This window comes from Delphinapterus leucas, chromosome 11 (assembly GCF_059928025.1).
Source record: "Delphinapterus leucas isolate spDelLeu-1000000601 "Yukka" chromosome 11, BTC_Dleu_Yukka2, whole genome shotgun sequence".
Lineage (NCBI taxonomy): Eukaryota > Metazoa > Chordata > Mammalia > Artiodactyla > Monodontidae > Delphinapterus > Delphinapterus leucas.
Window position 1 is genome coordinate 44473540 of NC_143139.1, and position 22413 is coordinate 44495952.

General features: G+C 47.3%; 2 protein-coding genes and 2 non-coding genes across 10 annotated transcripts in view; all 4 read right to left on the bottom strand.

Annotated features, from left to right (window-relative positions):
* Positions 1 to 14754, bottom strand: part of BAZ2A (bromodomain adjacent to zinc finger domain 2A) — a 47981-nt gene extending 33227 nt beyond the window's left edge. For 3 of the 7 annotated variants that reach the window (XM_089920872.1, XM_089920871.1, XM_089920867.1), the window contains exon 1: positions 14558 to 14753. In XM_089920872.1, the coding sequence (XP_089776998.1) occupies positions 14558 to 14561 (4 nt within the window). In that variant the 5' untranslated portion in view covers positions 14562 to 14753. The other 4 variants (XM_030763050.2, XM_089920869.1, XM_089920868.1 and 1 more) reach the window with 4 other exon arrangements.
* A 1656-nt stretch (positions 14755 to 16410) lies between these two features.
* On the bottom strand, positions 16411 to 21976 carry ATP5F1B (ATP synthase F1 subunit beta). Its single transcript, XM_022571805.3, has 10 exons — positions 21814 to 21976; positions 21167 to 21349; positions 20750 to 20924; positions 20090 to 20211; positions 19662 to 19846; positions 19000 to 19158; positions 18787 to 18909; positions 17879 to 18091; positions 17259 to 17460; positions 16411 to 16680 (listed from the first exon to the last, which is right to left on the bottom strand). Exons 1-10 carry the CDS (start codon positions 21938 to 21940, stop codon positions 16583 to 16585), a joined length of 1587 nt encoding a protein of 528 aa, XP_022427513.1. The 5' UTR covers positions 21941 to 21976; the 3' UTR covers positions 16411 to 16582.
* Positions 19934 to 20004, bottom strand: LOC115803533 (small nucleolar RNA SNORD59). The gene has a single exon (XR_004024272.2). It is a non-coding gene; the product is annotated as a small nucleolar RNA SNORD59 (small nucleolar RNA).
* Positions 21022 to 21096, bottom strand: LOC115803532 (small nucleolar RNA SNORD59). Its single transcript, XR_004024271.1, has one exon. It is a non-coding gene; the product is annotated as a small nucleolar RNA SNORD59 (small nucleolar RNA).
* Positions 21977 to 22413: the final 437 nt, after the last annotated feature.

The following is a 22413-nucleotide window of genomic DNA, read 5'->3' on the forward strand; positions in this document are numbered from 1 at the left end:
CCACCCTCTTAACTCCCAGCCCAGGTTACCCCTCTATGTTAGATATTAGCCCTCAACTGCAAAATTTAACATTCTCCATCCTTCCCGCCCCCCCGCCCCCCGCCCCCACCGCCAAGGTAAGGCCAGAGTCCCACTCTGGGACTTCTGTATACAGAAGGTTCTCAAAGCCATCTTTCTGACAGAAAAGCGTGGACGTGTTGGCAGAAAAAGCATGTTTAATACATATACTGTTTTATTATTATAGCTGAGTTAAGCAATTACCATGTTATCCTATCCATAGCCCTAGACACCTGAAGAAGATAGTATAGTTAACTGAGGTAAAGGAATTTGAAAAGAATACATTTCAGGAAAGGTGACCATAATAGCAAAAGTCAAATCATCCAGTAACACATCTACTCCTTTTTCATGGGAAATACCATGCTCTCTAAGAACATAGCTCACAAAAGTGTCAGAGCTGGAAAACTGATTAAATAAGACAGTGTCCCAAGGAACAGTATTCTGTTATGTCTACTGTGATTACTTCCCCATGTTTTGGTTTTGTGGCTTAAATGTAAATGGTCACTGAGAGGATAGCTAGGTACTTAAAGTTGTAAAGTGCAGTGGCTCATTGGGGAGTGGTATGGTTAAAAAGCTCTTTACCCTCTCCTGAATATGATGAGGTGATATACTACTAGGAATGATGATGAGAATAAATTTACCTTCGATAGAGCAAAGGGAAGAAGGAAGAAGACAGAAAGCAGAAGCTAGAATTACTGGCAAAGCCTGACACATCAATCAGATACTTATGATGTACTAGGACATACTAATTTGTTATGTGAGAGACATGATCTGTCTTGATATAGAAAAAGCAACTCCTTTGGTTACCACAGAAGAGTAAAGGACAGAAGAGTTTAGGTATAAAGATTTTTTTATCAAGCTCCCAAGATGAGATAATAAGCAGACCTAGGTGATGTTTTAAATAACCTCTTAAAAAAAAAAAAACTATAAGTAAAGCTTTTAAAAGAATGAATAAATCAGTTAAGAACACATAAGGCCACTGCCCAAGGTTTGCAAGAATCATATTCTTGAACATGCTAGATAATGCAAATTAGCCACCATTAGGTGAATCTAACATAATTCTGAGCATGAAATATAAACCCTGTACAGTATATAGCATGAGAGCTGTAAGATTTTCCGTGCTTGGGACTTCATTGGTGGCAGTGGTTAAGAATCCACCTGCCAGTGCAGGGGACACAGGTTTGATACCTGGTCCGGGAAGATCCCACCATGCCGCGGAGCAACTAAGCCCATGCGCTCTAGAGCCCGTGCTCCACAAGAGAAGCCACCGCAATGAGAAGTCCGCGCACTGGCAACGAAGAGTACACCCCTCCCTGCCCCGCTCACAACTACAGAAAGCCCATGTGCAGCAACAAAGACCCAACGTAGTCAAAAATAAATAAATTTTAAAAATAAAAAAAAAGATTTTCCATGCTTAATACCATAATTGTCTCTACCTTTATCAATTTTACTGGAATTTAAAAAATAAAAGCAGGGGCTTCCCTGGTGGCCCAGTGGTTAAGAATCTGTCTGCCAGTGCAGGGGACACAGGTTCGAGCCCTGGTCCAGGAAGGTCCCACATGCTGCGGAGCAACTAAGCCCGTGCACCACAACTACTGAGCCTGCGTGCCACAGCTACTGAAGCCCGCGCAGCTACAGCCCGTGCTCCACAACAAGAGAAGCCATTGCAATGAGAAGGACGTGTGCCGCAAGGAAGAGTAGCTCCTGCTCGCTGCAACAAGAGAAAGCCCGAGCTCAGCAAAGAAGACCCAACGCAGCCAAAAATAAATAAATAAATAAATAATAAAAGCAATTTGCATTTTGTCAATTTAAGAGGGGAAAATTTTTTAGGATAAACTCATTTCCCATACAGGATTTCCCATCTTCACTCTAAAATAAGCAACAGACCCAGACTTGCTATGCATCAGTGAAGAAACTTGGTCTCTACAGAAGACCTCAGGGGCCCCCAGGATTTCCTTATAGTTAAAGACCATCCTCAGCACTAAGGGATCTGAAAAATAAGCATCATGAGATTAGTGACCCTTCCGAAATGAAAGACACCAAGGAGGAAAGTTCATTCCCTATACTCTAGGTTAGGTTCCTTCCAAAGCTTACATCACAGGGAGGACTTCCCTGGAGGTCCAGTGGTTAAGATTTCGCCTTCCAATGCATGAGGTGCGGGTTCAATCCCTGTTGTGGAAGCTAAGATCCCACTTGCCTCTCAGCCAAAAAACCAAAACATAAAATAGGAGCAGTATTGTAACAAACTCAATAAAGACTTTAAAAATGGTCCACATCAAAAAAAAAATCTTTAAAAAACAAAACAAAACAAAGCTTACATCACAGGGAATTCCCTGGCAGGCCAGTGGTTAGGACTTGGTGCTTTCACTGCCAGGACCCAGGTTCGATCCCTGGTGGGGAAACTACATGCCGCCCAAAAAAAAGAAGAGGACATTCAGGGATTCATTTCGCAAGTCTAGAAATGCTATGCCTGGAGAGCCAATCTCATCTGGTCCCCACATCTCCTCTCCCCCAGTTTTATGCACAGCCACACCTCTGCTGTGCGCTGGACTACATTCTCCCACTCAATGATAGGCCACAGTTCGTTTTTCCTTTTTCTGTTTGAATCCATGAGGAAACTAGTGACCTTCTCATCTCTGCTACTCTGGGACAGCATAGCATTTCCTGTCTCATAAATTACATACCAATAAGCATAAATGGATGGCTTACAGAAATCAGATAAGTAAGCGGAATGGGAAGTTATCTAGTGCCTGAGGTCTGTTTCCCCAGGAGCCTCTACTGAGGGGTCATCAGGACCACAATCACTTCATTTATAAGAAGCTTCCTAGAAACATAAAATACTCTGTGCTGTGCAGTGAGATCAGCGCAACAACAGTGAGCTCTAGGTGCAAATCCCAGCTCTATTACCACTAGCTGTGTGACCCTGAACAAGTTACTTAATGTTGCTGAGCCTCTGCTTCATCATTAGTAAAAATTTTAGTACTCACCTCCAGGGCTTGTGAGGATTAAATGAGAAAATCTATATAAAGGACCTGGCACAGCATCTGTCACCCAGTAAGCACTCAATAAATTTTAGCTATTATAATTAGACAAAAAAGAGTAAAAACTATTTTTTGTTTTTAGTTTTTAAAAAGATAATCATATCCAAAGGGTCAAAATATAATTTAAAACCATTACGATTTTTACTAGTATGGGAGATACTACAAAACCAGGGATGATCCTCCCAGCCAGACTTCCTTGTATGCAACTAGACTCTTGATTTCAAGAGAAGTTTTGCATGTGGGATCTTAGTTCCCCAACAGGGATCGAACCCAAGCCCCCTGCATTAGCAGCGAGGAGTCTTAACCATTGGATGGCTAGGGAAGTCCCTACACTCTTGATTTCAGATGTCACTTAAATATGGGATCACATTATAGGAACGCAAAGAAAATGTGGGCAGCTCCTCTCAGCAATAAAACCAGGGTTATTTTATTTTAACCTTCCTACCCAAGATGCTTTTCACAATAAAGCCTGAAGGTAAATTATGTCCTCCCATCCAGAGCTAATAAGAAGAACAGTAAAGCAAAGGAGAGTGTCTCCCTTTGAACTAATGGGATTTTGGCCAAATGAAAAGAGAAATCAGTCAGTGCCCAACCCCCAGAATAGTAGACAGCTCTCCTGACCAGGAAGTACAATCAGGCCAGCACGCAGCCCAGTCCCAGTAGTATGTAAGTGGATCTCTTAAGGACCTCTAAGCTTCATTTATAAGCGTTAAGGGACATTGCCCCTTAAGCTTGAGGTAGTAAAGCTCTTGCCACAAGGCCAAATAGGCTGCTCCTTCTCTCAGTTGCCACTGAAGAGTTACTACTCTGTGGACCTGTGACATGGTTTTAACAGAAAAGGGCTGACAATGCAGTGTTGAAACAAATGTTACAAACTTCAACACTGTTGCAGGTGCCCTGACCAATGCTAACGCTCAGACCTCTGAGGCTACCCCCAGAAAGACAAGACACATTAACACCATCTAGCTGGACACTTGAGCAGTCCCTGCAGCTCCTTGGTTCATTCTTCCCATATAGAATACTAAAATTCCACAAATAGAGAGGTTTCTAATTTTGTGGGGTGGGGAGAGATTTCAAATGTCTATCTTTACTAAACACTGAATTTAAATCTTGCAGTATAGTAAGTAAATCATACTACATTTTAGATTTGTAATTGTGAATGTTATGAAGGATACTTCTGAACTCTACACATCTCTGGAATCATCCACCATACTCTAATACAATGGTTTCCAACCAGGGTGATTTTGCCCCGGGACATTTAGTCACTTAGAAAGGTATACGCTACTGGCATTTAGGAAATCAAAGCTGGGGATGCTCCTAATGATCTTGTAATACACAAGACAGCCCACTACAACAAAGGATTATTTGGTTCTTGCTCAACCAAGAGCAAGGTTGAAAAACCCTGCTCTACCACAAAAGCTGCCTCATTTCCCATTTCTACCCTATACCCTGGGGAAGATCCCAAAGTTTTCACTACTCCCAATTCCTGATGCTGCAAACAAGCATGCCTTCACTTTCAAATCTAAAAACTCCTTCCTGGCTAAGCTGTCTTCCTCCACCAAAAGAGTTCCAAGTGCCAAGCCAGAAAATCAACATGCCTTCTTCCCCAGTAAGGATAGCCCATTCAGACAGCTCTCGTAACAATCTTCCCTTGGAACCCAGACTCAGACTACAGCCATACTGACTGAGGCTCATTCTCTCAAAATGTCCTTTCCTTAACCCCCTTTTCCTAGTCAGGACAGTGAGGCAGAAGGAAGATGAGGAAAGAAGGAAGATTATTATCCTAAGGGAGGCTACTCAAAGACAACTGCCACGTCCAGGCTGCACAGAAAAACACAAAGATGATTGTTCTCTGTCCTTATTTCTTCTATACTATGTAGGTTCTACAGCATCAACCAGAAATTAAGTTCTACCATTATATCTCCAGCACTTAATTTAGTGCTAAGTACATTAAAAAAATGAAAGGAAATACTTGTTGAACTCATAGATTGAGCAAATGAATGAGTAAATCTGTCTTTTCTGTCACTACCAACTTACTCATCGAATAAAGTTTGTGATTTTTGCTCCCACCATTCTCAAGAGAACCAAGAAATTCAGCTTCATTCTTCACAGAGATAATTTCTAGAAGGAAGAAAGGCCCCAAATCTTGACATATTTTAGACATATGTCTCATGCAGAAAATAAGGCCTGCAAACAGGGAAGCGTGATTTAACTGAACACTGAAGGTATATAGCAGGTTTTAAAGTATTTGGCGACTGAATAAAGGAGCCATATACTAACAACCTAGGCTAGGTTTTCTGCCACAGCTCTGGTCACTTCACTGTCAGAGGGCTGGAAATGCCTTTAAATTGCAGGACACTAAAAACCACACTCCAGAGGTGGAAACAAGGTTATTTCCCTTTCAAGCTCTGACTGTTTCTCAGAATTTCAGCTCTAACAGTTAATGACTTCACCCCTTCCTTCAAAAATCTATCCCCCTCCCCCCTAAAAAAAAAACTGAGCTGAGAAGGCAGGTTATACAGTGCCCAAGCCCAAGAGACCAAAAGTAGCAGTACCACTTGTCTCTTAAGAACCCTCACGGTTTTTGTTTTTTTCTGGCCGCACCTCGCAGCTTGGGGGATTTTAGTTCCCCGACCTGGGATCGAACCCAGGCCCTTGGCATTGAGAACGTGGAGTCCTAACCACAGGACCACCTGGGAATTCCCAAGAACCCTCATGCTTTAGTTTTTAATGAATAATTGCTAAACTGTTTGGTAATATTTTCATTATGTAAAATGGCCCTTTAATTATTCTCTTTAACTAGGAGAAGGACAGAACACCACGTAACAATAACACAATGCTACTTCTACTGCCAGTGACCCAATCCAAGAACAATCTCCAGAACTCTTCAAAGAAGACAGGTTTTTTGTTTTGCACAATTTTATAAATCTCAAAATTATGAAGACCAAAAAGTTGGTGAAAAATGGTCCCTCTGACCCATGTGCAGCAATGCTGAGAAAGTATTAATCTTAGGCTATGAGGTATATGAGGACATCCATATCCTAAGAAATAAATCAGGAAGATTATCTGCCCCAGGAAATCCTCAAGAGTTTTATACTTCACTCTATGTCCTAGGAAATAAAAACTTTGGCATTACTGCCTCACTGTACACATCTCACACAAGGTCAAACATCATACCGGCTATTGGACTAACTTCCACACTATTTTAACTGTATTTTATTCTTTTAGTAAAAGAATATAGCAGACCTCTTCAGAGGTGATAAGAAAGGTCAACATCAGCAAGACACAGTAACCCTAACAAGCTTTGCTTCTCTCTTGGCAACACCTGATTCCAGAACCACAAGACTGCAAGATGAGCCTCTCAGGGCATTCTAGATTTCTGACTGGCTCTGAGGTTGGCCCACATAGTTCTCCCTACACCTCAAATTTTTTCCTTTACGGAGAGGCTTAAAAAAAAAAAAGTCGATATTAAGAAATCCACTTCTCTGAGAGAAAAATGCATCCACTCTACAAAAAGGCCATGAAAGGTTTACTGCATTCAGCTTTCTGATCAGTCGTGTATCAAATGAAGCCATAGCTATCTACTTTCTCAAAATCAACTTTTATTTCTCTTAAAGAGTCCAAAGAAATAAGAGTAGTCTTTCTCCTTCCTTCATTCTTTTAACTTCCACCAGGGAAAATCAATTTACTATTCTGTCAGGCCCCAATCTAGGTAAACAAAGGTTGAAGAATGGGGAACTTAAAATCACTGTCAAGAAAGCAACTCAAAGGAACCAATCAGTCAAGCAGAAGGGCAAGAAAAAGGACAGTGACACTGAACTCGTTTTTACTGTTTCCAGACTATCAACCCCAACAGCCCCAGTAAAAGGAGCAATGATGCTATCTTACCAGTGCCACATAATCATATATGTCTATCTGGTCCTATCCTGAACCTTTAATCTAAGAATCTACAATTCAGGTGGAAAATAGAAAAGATTATTTAAATGTTAGGCTTAAGCAGTTTTCAGGATAGTCCAAATGATCTCACCTCTCAAAACAGAAAATCCTGTGGCCAGCTCACCTCAAACCAAACCAAGTGCCTGGGGGCACAGTACACACAGTCCATCACTATATGCTATAGTAGAAATCTCCTGGAGTTATCAGGTGGGAAAAAGAGAAAATCTGGACACATGACTCTGCACAGAACAAGGGAAAAGCTTAGCCCTCTCCACGAATGGTAATAAGAGAGATGTCTTTTATGGACTGAAGCATAAGTCATATGATAACAAATTCTCCTAATTACTTGGTACTGCAGAAGGTAAACCCCCCCCATGTCAACTAACAGGCTTCCCACAGGGACTTATCTTCAGGCTAGAATCACCAGTGAGGAACAAGCCCACCACACTCACTCTGCAAATCAGTCCCTATCCCCCCACACACAAACCCCACTCAGTTTAATCTTCCCCATTCTCCCCTCTTCTTCCACCTCTCGGAATCAACTTCATCACGTCACAAGCTCACTTACTCAAGTGCTCAGCAATACAGAAACTGTCATACTTAAGAATAAATTTAATATTCGTATGTATATAAGAATATATATTAAGCAGGATCCCAAAAAGCCACTCTCATGACACAAAAGATCCCAAGTCTTCCTGACAGCTCTCTACACCGAGGGAATTTGCATCACTTGTGTAGCCCTGCTGGTGGATGAGTGAGTTTGATTTTTCTATGACCTCTAGCTCAGGGGAAAAAAATCCAGACAGGGAGACAGAGATGCTTTGGAGGGGGGATTGGGATCAGGGAGTCAACTGCAGTGACTACTTCCAGTTGACAAATTAAGTTTACAAAAAAAAAAAAAAAAAAAGTCGAACGAAGGACTCTCAGACCACATGGTTGGCAGGATCCAAGCTTGCCCGAAGGCCTCAGAAAATGAAACCAAATCTGATTAAAATGGACATTTCAAAACAACGAGAGACGCAGCAGCAAACGCACAGCTGCCATTTCCCGGCCACTTCCTGCGGGAGGTTTGGGGGAGGGGCTGTTTGTGTACAGATGGAGGTGGAAGCTATCCCCCCCGCATCGCCCCCCGAAGGATGCAAATCTCCCACTCCAATAAATCCTACAAAGGATGACTGCTGTTGGCATTGCATTCCCCTGAAAATTGGGAACACCAGGAAAGAAAGGGATGATGCGGGATCATCTTTTCTGCCACGGAAATGGGGATCCCCTTAGTGAGGGATCCCCCTTGGAAAGGGCTCCCTCTTCATTCTTCCCTCCGGCCCCTAAGGCCGGCTCAAATCCGTACGCCTCAGCACCGGCCCTATCAACCCCCATCCCTGGAGTGGCGGATTCTCCCGGGACTCGGGGGCCCCAGGCCAAAAACAGCTCCACTCCAGCAAGGCCCTCTCGTGTTCGCCAAGCTCAAGAGAACGTGCACCCCACACCCCCACCCCGCCGAGCGGACACCCCGAGACCCCTGGAAACCCCTCTGACCTCCACTCACCGTTGCCAAAATGCCCCAATCCCCACAAACGGAGTGTTCAACCCGTCCAGGGAACCCCCTCACCTACCCTTCGCACTCGGGCAATCCCCACCCCATCTGAAGAGGTGGAGCCCCTCCCGGGGATTCCACCCCGAGTCCCCCACAGGAGTCATCTCCACCAGCCAGGCGGCTTCTCCGCCTCCTCCTCGCAGCCGCCGCCGTCGCCGGGAACCTCCACAGCTCCTCCCGCTGCCGCCCCCGCCGCCCCATCCCGATCTTCTGCAGACCGACCAGCCCCCTTCTCCTCCCACCCCCCAGTGCAGGAAGACCCCCGCCCGGGGCTGGGTTCTAACTGGAAATAAGCTCGAGTCGGCGTCTCCTCCCCCCACCCCCCGGCAAGGCTCTAGGCGGCTCCAGAGCTTCGGTTCCCAGAGGGAAGCCTCGGATGAAAGCGGGGCTCCCTCCCCTCAGGCCCCCAGCCACAGACCCAACAGACCTGAGGCGGCGGCGTCCAGCCAGGCTCGGGGCTTGTCTCTCCCCGGGGGACGGGCGGTTCACATGGCCTCGCTCCGGGCGCCAGGAGGGGAGGGAACGCGGGGGAGGGGGTCTGGGGTCCGGGAGGGGGGAGGGGGACGCGGCTCAACCGCGGGGCCCGAGCGGAGCCAACATGGCCGGCGGGGAGGAGTGAGCCGGAGCCGGAGGGGGCGGGGAAGCTGCGGCCGAGAGAGAGCCGCCCTCCGCGGCCTCCGCCGCCGGGTCCTAGCGCCGGGGATGCCGGGTCCTAGCGCCGGGCATCCCGGCTCCCCGACCCGGATCTGGGTCCTAGCGCCGCAGTGTCTCCCTAGCCTACCGGGAAGCTCCCTCTGTACTGTGTCTCATTGTGGGCGGTAGTCCTGCATCACACTGAGCAAACTGAAAGGCGTGTCCTGATCCCAAGGTTAACCTAAAAGACTAAACCAAATTTCTAGGACCGAGGCATGTGCCACTCCCCTAAGATCATTTCGGGGGCAGTTATTTCCCAGGCTGGGTAGTGGAAAAGTGGAAGTGTAGAAGCAGAAAGGTAAGTCAGGAAAATTCAGTCCTGGTAAAGGGGTGGAAAAAGGCAAGCTCCTGCTCCATCTGCTGCCCACTCACCTCTGTCCCGTGGGTGGCAGCCTGGTCCTGCCTGGATCACCACTTTCCCGGCGACATCCACAGGGCTCTGGGGGTCGGGAAGATTCCTGTGGGTAGGAAAAGGAAGCTTGGCTCAGAGACCAGACAGGGAAGGCCTGAGTCTAGCCTAAACCTGGTCAGAGGGACAGGGGAGAAGCAGGAAAAATGACCAGCAAATAAGGTGCCCCAAATGTCCACCTATTCTATAGTTCCAGTATACTTTTTCTGATAGAGCTATATAACTAAGTGAAACCTTCTGAGAAGAGGAAAGAAAAATCTAGCAGAGGACTAGAGTTTAGCTATCACCTAAAACGTCTATTGCAGGGACCCAGAATGAAGAACAGTGTCATACATGATGTTAGAATTTAGAGAATTTGTAGTTCAACATTCTCTTGTTTGGTAGATGAAGAAATTATGGCCTGAAGAGGTTAACCGACTTGTTCAAGGTCAAACTGTGGATAAAATGTGACTAGAAACCAGGTTTCTTTTCCTTGCAACTCAACAGACTTTGCAGGCTTCAAGATAATTCCCATTCAATTCATTGCAATGCAGTTGTACAAACAGTTGCCTAACTGTGCAAAACTCAAGCTGAATATTCTGGAAGAGGAACAGATAGAGTGGGGATGATGAAACTCTGGCAGGTTGGGGGGTCAACAAATACTTTTTCCTTTGGGAGTCTGGGGAGGAAGGAGACCTGAAAACTGGGTGGGGCCAGAGTAAGGCAGGATCAAATACATTAGTGTAGATTGGATTTCCTTACTCCACAGGGCAGTGAGTTCTTCCTAAATTTGGGGGACAGACTTCACTCCCCACTACAAATGGCTCAGAGAAGCTTAGAAGGAAGTGAGCTTCAGCAAAGCCTCAAAGTGTGTGGGCCAGAGAGAGAGGGGCTAAGAGGGTTGGGAGGGTTTCTGTCCCTCTCCTGAAAAAAGTAGATTGTCAGTGGGAAGGAGTAGACAGAAATCAAAATCCTTTTCTCCCCCATGACTCAGTAACAGATTTATAGGGTCACCTAGTATAAAAAATAAGGACCCCCAACAGCCTAGTGACCTCAAGCCCCTGAGTAAATAGAGGCCACACTCAGGGTAGAGGGGGTCCTTCTTTCTTGAGAAAGCAGGGATCCAGCAAATTTCTGCTAAGGAATGCTTCCCCCATTCCCAAAATAAAGACAGGTGAAGAAGAGAGCTCAGGGCATGGAACTGGCTTCTTAAAGGGCCGAGGAAGAGAGCTAGGTATCTTTTTTTTTTTTTCCTTTTCCTCTTTCCTTTTCCAGGGCAGATGAGGGAGAATCTTCCTACCTCCCGCCCCCAATCATAGGGCTGGCCAGTCGGAGGCGGGCGGCAGGGGAGGAGCCTGGGCCAGTCAGACGGGTGTAGCCACGCCCCTTCCCCCACCACCACACACCCACACACACCCACCCGCTGGCTCCACTCGGTTCCGGAAGAGCCGGTTACTCCTGTGCCCCACTGACTGCTCCCACCCCTTCCGAGCCCCAGGCCTAGTCTCCAGGGCAACCCCTAGGACTATCCCAGCCAGGAGCGATTGGGAAGAGGGGTGTTGGATAGGAGAGGGCCACCTGGGATTAGAAAAGAAAGTGGGGCAGGATCCATTCTTTCCCATCCGGTGCAGAAAGACTACAATCACCTTCCTCCTTGAATGAGACCCCTCCTCATCCCATCTAATCAGAAGTCTTCCTTGCTCTTTGAGGAAGGATGAGGGTGGGGTGTCAATATGCCAACAGCTGGGTGTTTACTTCTTGCCAGAAGCCACCCCAAGCAGCAGCTGTGCTTCTCCCCCCCATCCAGATGACAGAGGGCAGACTGACCCTTTCTGTCCCCAAACATTCCTCAATCCCATCAGATGTGGCCAATCACCCACCCACCCCACCTCCCTTTAGGAAGCTACTAGAAAGAGGAAGGGGCAAATGGTCTTTTTTTCAGCAACTTGTGAGAAGGGTACCTAGGGAATACTCTGAACCTCTCACAAGCCAGGCCAGTGGGCGGGTAATAAAGAGAATGGGTAGGGAGAAATTAGCACCTGCTCCCCCTTTCTCACCCTCCCTGTGTTTCTGCTGCACCACCCTGACTGGGGTCAGCTGCCACAGTGCGTGGCTCCACGCAGAAGCCAGATGGCTGGGGCTGGGAGGGGGAAGAGACAGAAAGGGGGAGAGAGGGGATTCATTTGCATCCCTCTACCTCTCTCCCTCTCCCTGTCCAGGTACTACTGGAATTCAACCCCAAACACCACTGCTGACCACCCTCTCCTCCCGCCAGCTCCCTCCCAGCCTGTGAAACATGACTCAGAAGAGTCTGAAGCAAATCCAGACACCCTGTCCCCTCGTTCTGGAGTGTGCTGTGTTGGGGTTAGCAGGGAATGAGAGCGCAAGAAGGGAAGGGGCAGGGCTAGGGTCGCAGCTGGATTTGCAGGGAGGGGGAATTCCCCAGTGGAGGTGGGGTAATTTTTAAAGACCTCCCTTGTGCTCACTGGCTGAAGGGTTCACAGTGTTAATAGGGTCTAGTAGGGAGATGGCCCTCAACCCTGTAACCATTCCAACTTGTCCCCCTTCCCTGTCCAGGTTAATGGAAAACAGTCTCCTCCCCCTCTGTATTTTGGGGAGGCCAGATTCTCCTATAACACATCAAAAGGACCACAACTCATCCCTCTTCTCTCCAAATTGGTATGTGTCCCCTCAGATTCAGCACAGTCTTTTTTTAAACTCCCCAACGAGCTTCTCCATGCTGGTCTCAGAAGAGGATGGAGAAAGACCTAATTTCCTTAGGACTCCCTTTGCATCTGAATAGAGAAGTCTGGGCTTCCCAGGCTTTCCCCACCACCCCACTGCCCTTAGAGACTTAGTCCAAGAACCTCATCCACCGTCCCCCAACAGCCCCTTAAGCCCAGAATCACAAGATTCTGGATGCGCCCTCCCCCATTCCCTGACTCTGGGGCAGGAGCGTTCTTAGGCTGGACCGGCCCACCCCAAGTCCAAGAGGGTCGTTCCCACCTGGGCTGGTGCTGAGGTCGCACCCCCAAAGTCCGGGAGAGGTGGAGTGGGGTGAGGGCTACAGAAAAGCTTTAGATGGGAGTTAGTTGAACTTGAAGGGCTAAACGGAGCAGGGCCTGGAAGTGACTCTAGTCTATGATAGCCCCCAACCCCCCTTACTACGGGGAAGGAGAGTAGTTGGGGTGGCGGTTGTTCCCCCTCCCACTGGAGGTTAGGATGGCGTGGGAAAGCGATGGTTCCAGAGGGGAGGAGGAGAAACCCGGACCGCGGGAGATTTTTCTGACGAGGAAGGAGCGGGGGAGGGGGAGATCCTGGGTCCGGAATAGGAGGGGTACCCGGGAGAGGTTGGCCGAGAGGCGTGAGAAGCCTCCGGATTCCGGTCGCAGAGGACAGGGGAGAAATGGACGAGTAGATAGTGCGGGGGAGAGAGGAAGGGCAGCTCCCGCAGGGGGAGGGTCAGATCCCGAGTCCAGGGCAGCGGGGATCCCGGGGCAGGGGACCGCAGGGGCGGCCCGCCCGGGGGCTCTGGGACCAGACGTGGGTTCCGGACCTCACCTGGAGCAGGGCCGGGCGGCGGCGGCGGCGGCGCAGGTGGCCGAGCCGGGCGGCGGCGGCGGCGCCTCCTCCCCCAGCCCTGGCCGGCGGCGGCGGTGGCGGGGGGGGTGGGTGGGTGGGGTGGGGAGGTAGCACTTAAAGGGACAGGAGCTACTGGGGTAGGGACGAGCGCTCGGGTAGGGCTGTCGCGAAGAATCCGCTGAGGGAGGGGGAAACGGGTGGCGTCTCCTAGGGGCCTGAACCAGGAAGGATCCCAGATGGAGGAAGAGAACAGATCCCAGGAAAAAGAGACAGAAACTTCTGCGGTGAAGTGGGGGATGGTGGTGGGTCCGAACTGGAGGACCTGGGAGAGCTCCACCCGCTCTCCGGAGGCACCGGCAAAGATCTCTTCACAAAGGAGGGCCAGGAAGGCAGTGAGAGTCGCAAGGACTCCGGAGGAATGGAGGTGTCGGAGAGGGAACTCAAGGCCGAGCGTGCTGCGGGTAACACACAGCTGCCCTACTAGATGAACAGGTTCCCTGTGTTTCAGCTCCTCAGGGGCTCAAGCCCTACAGCCCTGGAGAGACGCAGCCTCCTTCCCCCAGCACGACCCAAGTTTAAAAACTTCTGCAATCAGGAAGCCAGGAGGGCAAAGACCTCCTAGGCCTTTCAACCTCAGTCCTGCCTCTCTCTGTCTTCTCAGTGACTGAAGCATGGGGATCGCCAGTAGCAGCCCTAGTGAGGCTGGTGTGGGGCCGTGAGAATCGGCTTTCTTCTAGTTCAGTTCTCCCCCAGCCGCCACCACCCTTGCGGCAACCTATGGGGCAACAGGAAGCAGCTGCTCAGTGCAGCCCCCCACCTGGTGGTGGGTCAGGGTCAGGGAGGGAAGAGGGCAGGGACTTGAAAGGCTGGGGAGAAAACGGGGGGAGAAGCACCTTAAAAATCATCCAGTGCGACCAAAAGTGGGCTTTACTTTTGTGGGGGTAAAGCCAGCAGTGAGTGCTGTGAAATATTTCTTGAATCTCAGCAGCTTAAGTGGGAGGCGCAAGGGGCTGAGGCGGGGGTGGTGAGGTGGGGAAAGCCCCAACCTAAGGTACACTCTTAGGCTCTTCCCCAGAGCTGGAGCTGGCCAGTGCTCATGACCCCTTGGTCGGCAGCCTCACCAGCTGAGCCCCTGTGCCCCTATAGTCTGGTTTCCCCTCCTTCACCCCCCAAAAGAGCAAAGGTTAGGCCCCACCCCTGCTGAGTCAGCCAGGGAGGGAGGTAGGCATCCCTCAGGCCTTCCCGGGGGCTGGTCCTCATACTTACCCATGTCGGGCTGGCAGGGCTCCAGGGCTGGGACCACCCAGCTCCTCACTGTCCTTGGTTCCCCCTTCACGTGCAGGCTGGTGTTAGATCCTCCCAAACTGTGAGGTGGGAACTAGCACGAATCAAAAAGCCAATGTATGCTTCCTGCGAACCACAGCCTGAACTGCTGTAGGGTGATGTCCCTGTGTGACAGACTAGGGTGGGGAGGGAGGAGGGAAGGGCGTGGCTTTCTCTGGGTGGAGAGGGAGGAGGCGGTGAGGACAGGGCAGAACCAGGAGAAATATGGAGGAAGGTTAGACCTGTGTTGACACCCCAGCGGCGTGGTACAAGAAGAGGGCGGTGAAGGGGGAAGGAAATAAATAGTTGCAGCTAGTGAGAGGGAGAAGGTTCTCGAGGAGTACTAAGAGACATAAATGTATGGGGGGAAGGGTGGAGGTATGATAGAAACCACCTTTAGGTCCACAGTTCCTAGGTCTGCATCTGGATAACATGGGAAAACAGAGCAGAAAGGGCGGACCCATACCCTGGGGGCTTCTGCACCAGCTTCTTACCCACTCCAGAGTAAGGACCTAGAGGATGTGCCCCCAACCCCCATAACTCAGCATTTCCCCAAATCCAGGCTTTTCTAGGAGCAAACTACTGGACACAGGCAGCTCAGGGGCTCCACCTAACGTCCAGATCATGACACGGGAGAGACGTGCCAAGGACGTCAGAGGCAGATGGGGGGAAACTCAGAGGCCCCTACTCCACCCCTGGCACCTCTCCCAAGGCTCCTCCCCAGCCTTCAGCCCCCAGGGGCCTCTGAATTGGGATCTGTTTGTCCTGCCCTGCTTCTACCCGACTTGAATGCCTCGGGGTGGAGCTTATAGATTCAGGCTCCTCCTTAGGACAAAAGCCCCAGCTGGTTTGTAAACAGTCATTAGCAAAGAACCACATCCCAGCAAATGGCCTTCATGGATTTCAAAATGGTGAGATCAGAGTTCTTGCAGAGCCTCCAGTCTTACCACCACCAGAGGGCAGTAGGAGATGGGTCTGGGCCCAGAAAAGAATGTTTAAGGGGCATCAAATCCAACCCTGCACTTGTTTGAAAAGGTGGGTGTACTTTTGAGTAATCCTTGCAATCCTGCATGTTTTAGTGGGCTAAGATGAAGGGAAAATTGTCTAATTCCATTATTTCGTTCAGAAACCCAAGCCCAACGCCACTGAAAATTACTATTCTCCTGTAAGATTCTTTCCCCAATTTTCTTAAGGGATTTTAGCAGACCTCAGAATAGGCCCCATGGTACTTTATATTCTGCATTGCCTCAAGGAATCACAAACATACTAGTCTTGCCCAAAATATAAGTTAGGAGGCAGTAGTTAGGAACACCTTCTGAAAAAAAGGAAGGTAGAAAGAGAAAAGAGGGCTGTTTTGACTCAATTTTAATCCTTCAGAACATGTTATCATTTCCAAAAAATTTCATTCACTGATTAACCCCTGCCTTCTCTTAGAATAGCAGTTATTTCTAAACCCAACCCATTTTTCCCAAAATGCTCTTCTAAAAAGTCTTTTGGCTTTTTAAAAAGCAGAAATGCACTATATACAAGAGGCAAAAAATCAACTTCCTTTGAACAATGACATAAAAGGGCAAAAGATGAGGCCCTACTATTAAAATCACATCATCCCCAGGAAACCCATTCACAAGACTCACAGCTGTTCATCAATCCAAGACAATGGCTTTTCTTTTTTCATGACCCCATTTCAAATATATATGGCCTACTTTGTGCTGTTTCTTGTGTGTGGTTATTCTAAAATTACTATTAAAAACGTCAGTGTTGGCTGTGTTGTCAAGACCAAGAAAAACAGACAGATGCTGAGGGATGTACTTTTTATTGGAAACCTTAAATACTCTTCAGACAGAACACAATGTCTTCAATCAAGGTTCTCAGGAATGTGGCCTACAGAGAAAACTGCAATTTCTGGATTAGGAGCAAGGAGACGGGACAGCACGGAGGATGAGTGCTTAGTTTGCCAAAAAGACCCTGTCAGGAGTGCTCTTCAGCCAGCTTATCAGCTTTTGCCACAGCTTCTTCAATGGGTCCCACCATATAGAAGGCCTGTTCTGGGAGATGGTCATATTCACCTACATGGAAAAAAATCCAACTGGTGAGAAGTGAAGGATATTATCAACTTTCTGCAGTGGGTACATACCTCACCACTTGAGGCCACCAGTCAGAATGTGGTGAAATCGTGTCATCTTAGGTATCTTTTCTTAAACTTCCCTCACAAATCCAATTTACAAGACATGATGCTACAGTACAGCTTAAGAACAAATGGTCCATAGTCATATAACCTGGGTTCAAATTCTTGCTACTTTGGCTGTATGATATTGGGACTGGTTATTTTAAACTTTCCATGCTTCAAGTTTCCTAATTTGTAAAACAGGATAATAATGCCTTCCTTATAAGGATGTTGTAATTCACTTAGAAGAGTAGCTAGCATGAAAGCACTCAGTAAGTCTAGGTCTTACTCTCAGACATTGAGTATTTCCAAAGAAAACTGATGGGAAATAACTTACTTTTATATAAAAACTATGTAATTAGGCACAGTATATTTATATATTGCTTGATGGTTCCTGGAATGGGAACACAGCACAGCAAGCTTTCAAGGGATTGCAGTTTCTTTGCCATTTTATGTTCAGCCTTATACTTGAAATCTCACCTGCCAAAATCTGCTGGAATCCTTTGATGGTCTCCTTCAGGGGTACCAGTTTCCCCATATGACCGGTAAAGACCTCAGCCACCTGGAATGGCTGAGACAAGAAACGCTGTATTTTCCGTGCACGGGACACAGTTAATTTGTCTTCCTCAGAAAGTTCATCCATACCCAGGATGGCAATGATGTCCTGGAGGGATTTGTAGTCCTATGAGAAAACAAGATTAAGAGAGGCCTAGTAAACATTTACATTCCTCTAATTTGGACAAAAACCTAAGGATTAACACAACTTTATATTCACACTGAGCTCTGTATACAGCATTTTAGCACTTTACTGCACTTAACTGAAACAAATTAGTTACTTGGGGGTCATGAGAGCCCTCAGCTAAGATCAGTGTCTTGTTTCCCTTACTCCGAGTCTATTAGGTGGTGTTAGAAAATATTGGATTCCAAACGTGGAGTACCTGGAAACTCAAGAGACCTCATTAACACTCACTAGGAACTGCTGGTCTCATCTTTTCTTGCTCTAAACCAAATCACAAATCACCAGGAGAGATACGGTCCTAATACAGTCCCCAAATTCCCTCTACAACTTTATGGCCACTGATCTCACCTGCAGTACTCACCTGTAGGATCTTTTGTACCCCACGGGCAACATCATAATGCTCATTGCCAACAATGTTGGGATCCATGATGCGAGAAGTGGAGTCCAGAGGATCCACAGCTGGATAGATGCCCAGCTCAGCAATAGCACGGGACAGCACAGTGGTAGCATCCAAATGGGCAAAGGTAGTGGCAGGGGCAGGGTCAGTCAAGTCATCAGCAGGCACGTAGATAGCCTAAAGTCAAGAACCCATGAAGAGCAGCAGGAAGCCAAGTAATTCTACTTAAGCCATCCCCTTTTCTGACCTCTCCTCATTATGTCACTCTTATCTTCTCAGCATTCAAGAGTCCACCTCAAAAAATGTGGACTCTTATCACCCCTAATAGTGGCTGAGTAAGCTTATAGATTATCTAGTCCCTCCAAGACGTGATGAAAGAATTTTCATTGTTATTCCTTTTGTTCTTCATCCTACTTTTTAACTCTATTGTAGTGATACCGACTTTAACAGTAAAAAACAAAAACCCTTGCACTATTATACTAATTCATCAGGAAAATGAACCATGAAAGTTAATAAAATTTAGACAAACTTCTAGATAATTTTTACTATATACCATCTACATACATTTGAAAATTTGTAGTACTTAGTGTAGTCCGTATTTAATGCTCAGTTTCCATGCAGCTTCAAACTCCCCTTCAGGATGGAAACCACTACTTTGTGATCTACATTTACATGTACACCTTCAATTAGTTTAGATGAGTGGTTTCTTAATCTTTTAGGGTCTTTAACATGCACACGCAGAATTTTACACATTATTTCAGGGAGCTCAGGTACCTACTTAAAAGCCTTTTGAGATATAAGTAACTAGATTTTGTACCTTTCTGTACATGCCTTTATACAAATTAGACCTTCATCCATTTAACTGTTCTCACCTGTACAGAGGTGATAGATCCCTTTTTGGTGGTAGTGATTCTTTCCTGCATGGTACCCATGTCAGTGGCCAGGGTAGGCTGATAACCCACAGCAGAAGGGATTCTGCCCAATAAAGCAGACACCTTAAAAAAAAAAAAAAAATCTTTAGCCTCATCTGCATCATTCCATAGAAAGGTCAAATGAACCAGGTTCTCTCAAGCCTTCTCTCTTACCTCTGAGCCAGCCTGGGTGAAGCGAAAGATGTTATCAATAAACAGTAATACATCTTGACCTTCTTGGTCTCTGAAGTATTCAGCTACAGTCAGTCCAGTCAGAGCTACCCGGGCCCGAGCACCAGGCGGTTCATTCATTTGACCGTACACCAGCGCTACCTGCAGTAATTATACAAATTCAGAAATTGTGGCAGAGGAGTGGGAAAGCCATATACCCAAGGTCCCCAAATCAGAGAAACTACCAAAAAAATCTCCTTAGATGTCTATGTTTTTGTTCACAATTTTCCCTTTTAGAGATGTAGTTCAAAACAACATGAAAGGTAATTTCTTATAATTACTGAGGCAATGTTCTTACAGTAGAAAGGAAATAAATTGTAAATAAGTGAAAGGCACAAAATAGGGTAATCTGGGATATAAGAACTCCCCCCAAAGTTAGCTTTCAAATGATGGGTCTATGTACCAAAAACAAAGACTACAAATATCAAAAAAAACCAAAATGTACATTAGTGTATTAGAAGCTGGGGGAAAAACACTGACAAATTTCGTTTGTAGGTCCTGGGACAATAAAATGAAAATATAGAACATGGCTTCACCTAGCAATGCAGTCAACTGCAGCAGTTTCCTGGCACTACTTTGTGGACATCAATCAGCTCAGTGCTCACCTTGGAGGTGGCATCTTTTAAGTTGATAACACCAGACTCAATCATTTCATGGTATAAGTCATTGCCCTCACGAGTCCTCTCACCAACACCAGCAAACACAGAGTAACCACCATGGGCTTTGGCAACGTTGTTGATTAACTCCATGATCAGTACTGTCTTGCCAACTCCAGCACCACCAAAGAGCCCTAGGAGAGGTTGAGAAAAAAAGAATAAGAGTTTTGTTTCCAAATAAGCAAACTTCAAAAAAAAATTTTGTTTCTTTCCATCTTTTCCCTTCTCAGAAATGGCATCTGGCATCAGCAAACTCAGAAGAACGAAAGTCAGAAACTACTCATCAGTGAGGGATAGGTCTCAGTGCCCACTCCTAACACGGTAGAATTTTTTTCCACACATTAGGTTTGGAAAATATCTACCCACCACTAACATACCAATTTTGCCACCCTTGGCATAGGGAGCCAGCAGATCCACAACCTTGATGCCGGTAACCAGAATTTCCTGCTCAACACTCATCTCTATGAATTCAGGAGCCTCAGCATGAATAGCAGCAAATCTGTAAAGGTAGAAGATCAGTGTCTATTCTTCTTATTAAACAGTACCTCTCAATTCTCAAGCCTAACTCTTTACTCATAATCTCATCTCTTATGTAACATTCTAGACAAAACTGTCACCCACCATCAAGCCCAAATATTCTGCAATAAAGGGGATTTCATCACCTCAGGAAGCAATAATCCCATTCCCTAACAACTTTAACTGTCATAAGGTTTTCCTTTTACAGAGCCCTAACTTAACAGCACTTCTTCACATACCAACAAGAAATACAAAGGCCACTGGTATTAAAATGAACTGAAATAATCAACTTGGGCCCTAAGTAGCAGTTTGATTTTTTCTCTTTTTTTTACCATCAGAACTTCTGCATCATTAATTTTCTTCAGAAGAAGCTGCATTGTGTGGTTTTAATAAATGAATATATCGGCACTTTATTCTCTGCACGAAAATTCTGCTATAGTAGAAGCTGTCACCTTAACGTATAAAACTGCTAGGAAAAACAGTTCCTTTCTGTGTAGATGCAACAAGAGGGGGATACTCACTGTTTGGTTTTTATGGGACCTCTCTCATCAATAGGTTCTCCAATGACGTTCATGATTCTACCCAAGGTCTCAGGGCCAACAGGAATTTTGATTGGTGCACCAGAATCCAGGACTTTCTGGCCTCTAACCAAGCCTTCTGTACCATCCATGGCAATGGTTCTTACTGTACTCTCACCTGTCAGATAAGGCATTGCAGGGTTATACAGGACAAACTGGCTTCATGATATTTAATGAAGTGTAACTGGCACTGAACACCTAAGTCAACCAAGACTCCTTCTCAGTACGTAAATGTGGCTTCAGCAAACTCAGAAGAACGAAAGTCATTTTGATAAAATCATCATAGAAGGAAGACAGCTTAGTTTGGGGGGATATTTCGGTCAAACAAGATCTTTACTATTCCTAACAAATTCTACTTACCCAAATGCTGGGCCACCTCCAAAACCAGCCTGGTCTCCCTGCCTTGCACTTCCAGGGCATTTAGGATGGGTGGCAGTCCCTCATCAAATTGGACGTCCACCACTGCACCAATGACCGCCACGATGCGCCCAGTGGCGGCGCCTGCCTTTGGCGACGGAGATGTTTGAGCGGCATAGTCTCTGGCTAACAGACAAAAAAGATATGGAAGAAGCTGGGGTTAGGACAGTTAAAGGTCATCGGAAACCCCGACATAACTCACAAGTACTGGTGAATACAGCCCAGGCCCGACCTCCTTCCGCTTGCACGGAAGGCGGGTCCAGAGGGAGGGCCGCACTGGAAGCGGAGAAAGAGCCTGCACCATCTTCCCATCCTCCTGCACAAAACCCCATTATTCGAGGGCTCGGTGCCCCCATTCCACGGGAAGGTCAATGCACCTGCCCACACTTTTCCGTCACACAACGCCCCCCTTCCAAAATGAGACGGAATCAGATCGGTCCTGTTCTTGTTTTCCCGCCGTTAGAGGGCAGGGCGCTGGCCCTGGCGTCCTTCTAGCGCCACAGATCCCTTAGGCCCAAGCGACTATCGGCCCCAGGCTCAAGGTCATGGGACGGCAGAAACGAACCCAGCCCCTAGAGCAAGGCACTTACCAGGATGCAGCGCTGCCGGAGCGGCCCGCAGTAAGAGCTGGACTTGAGGTAGCGGCGCTGAAGGGCTGAGTCCCCGAAAGGCCCCAGAGGCCGTGGAAGCGGCCACACGACCCACGAGGCCCAACATGGCGGAGCCCGGGTGGCGACTGAGCGCTGCAGCAATCTAGTCTCCAACTCCCCACAGCTGGGGGGGCGAGGCCTACTCTGCAATAGGCATGGCCACTGGATGATCTTGCTGCTCATCACTCTCAGCGCTGCTCCTATAGGCTAATAACCTCCCATCTTCTCAACCATTGGCCAAAATTGGTGCTAATCTGAATTGCTTTTTTTTTATTGGACAGTGTCTAGTTAGGTGCAACCCTCAGAGCCTCGAAACATAATTGGACAACAGGGATGTCAATTGGAGAGAGTACTTGGCGGAACTGCGTTTAGGAAAGGGACCGAGTTCCTGTGGGGAAGCCCTTTGGCTGTAACTGGCTGTCCTTGAGCTCTCTCCTTAGATAGGACCTTGAGCTAGGTGGCAGTCTCAAGGGCGGGGTTAGGGAAGTGGTGGTGTCGTGAAGCACCACTGACCGACCTTGTCTGTTAGGATCCTTCTCT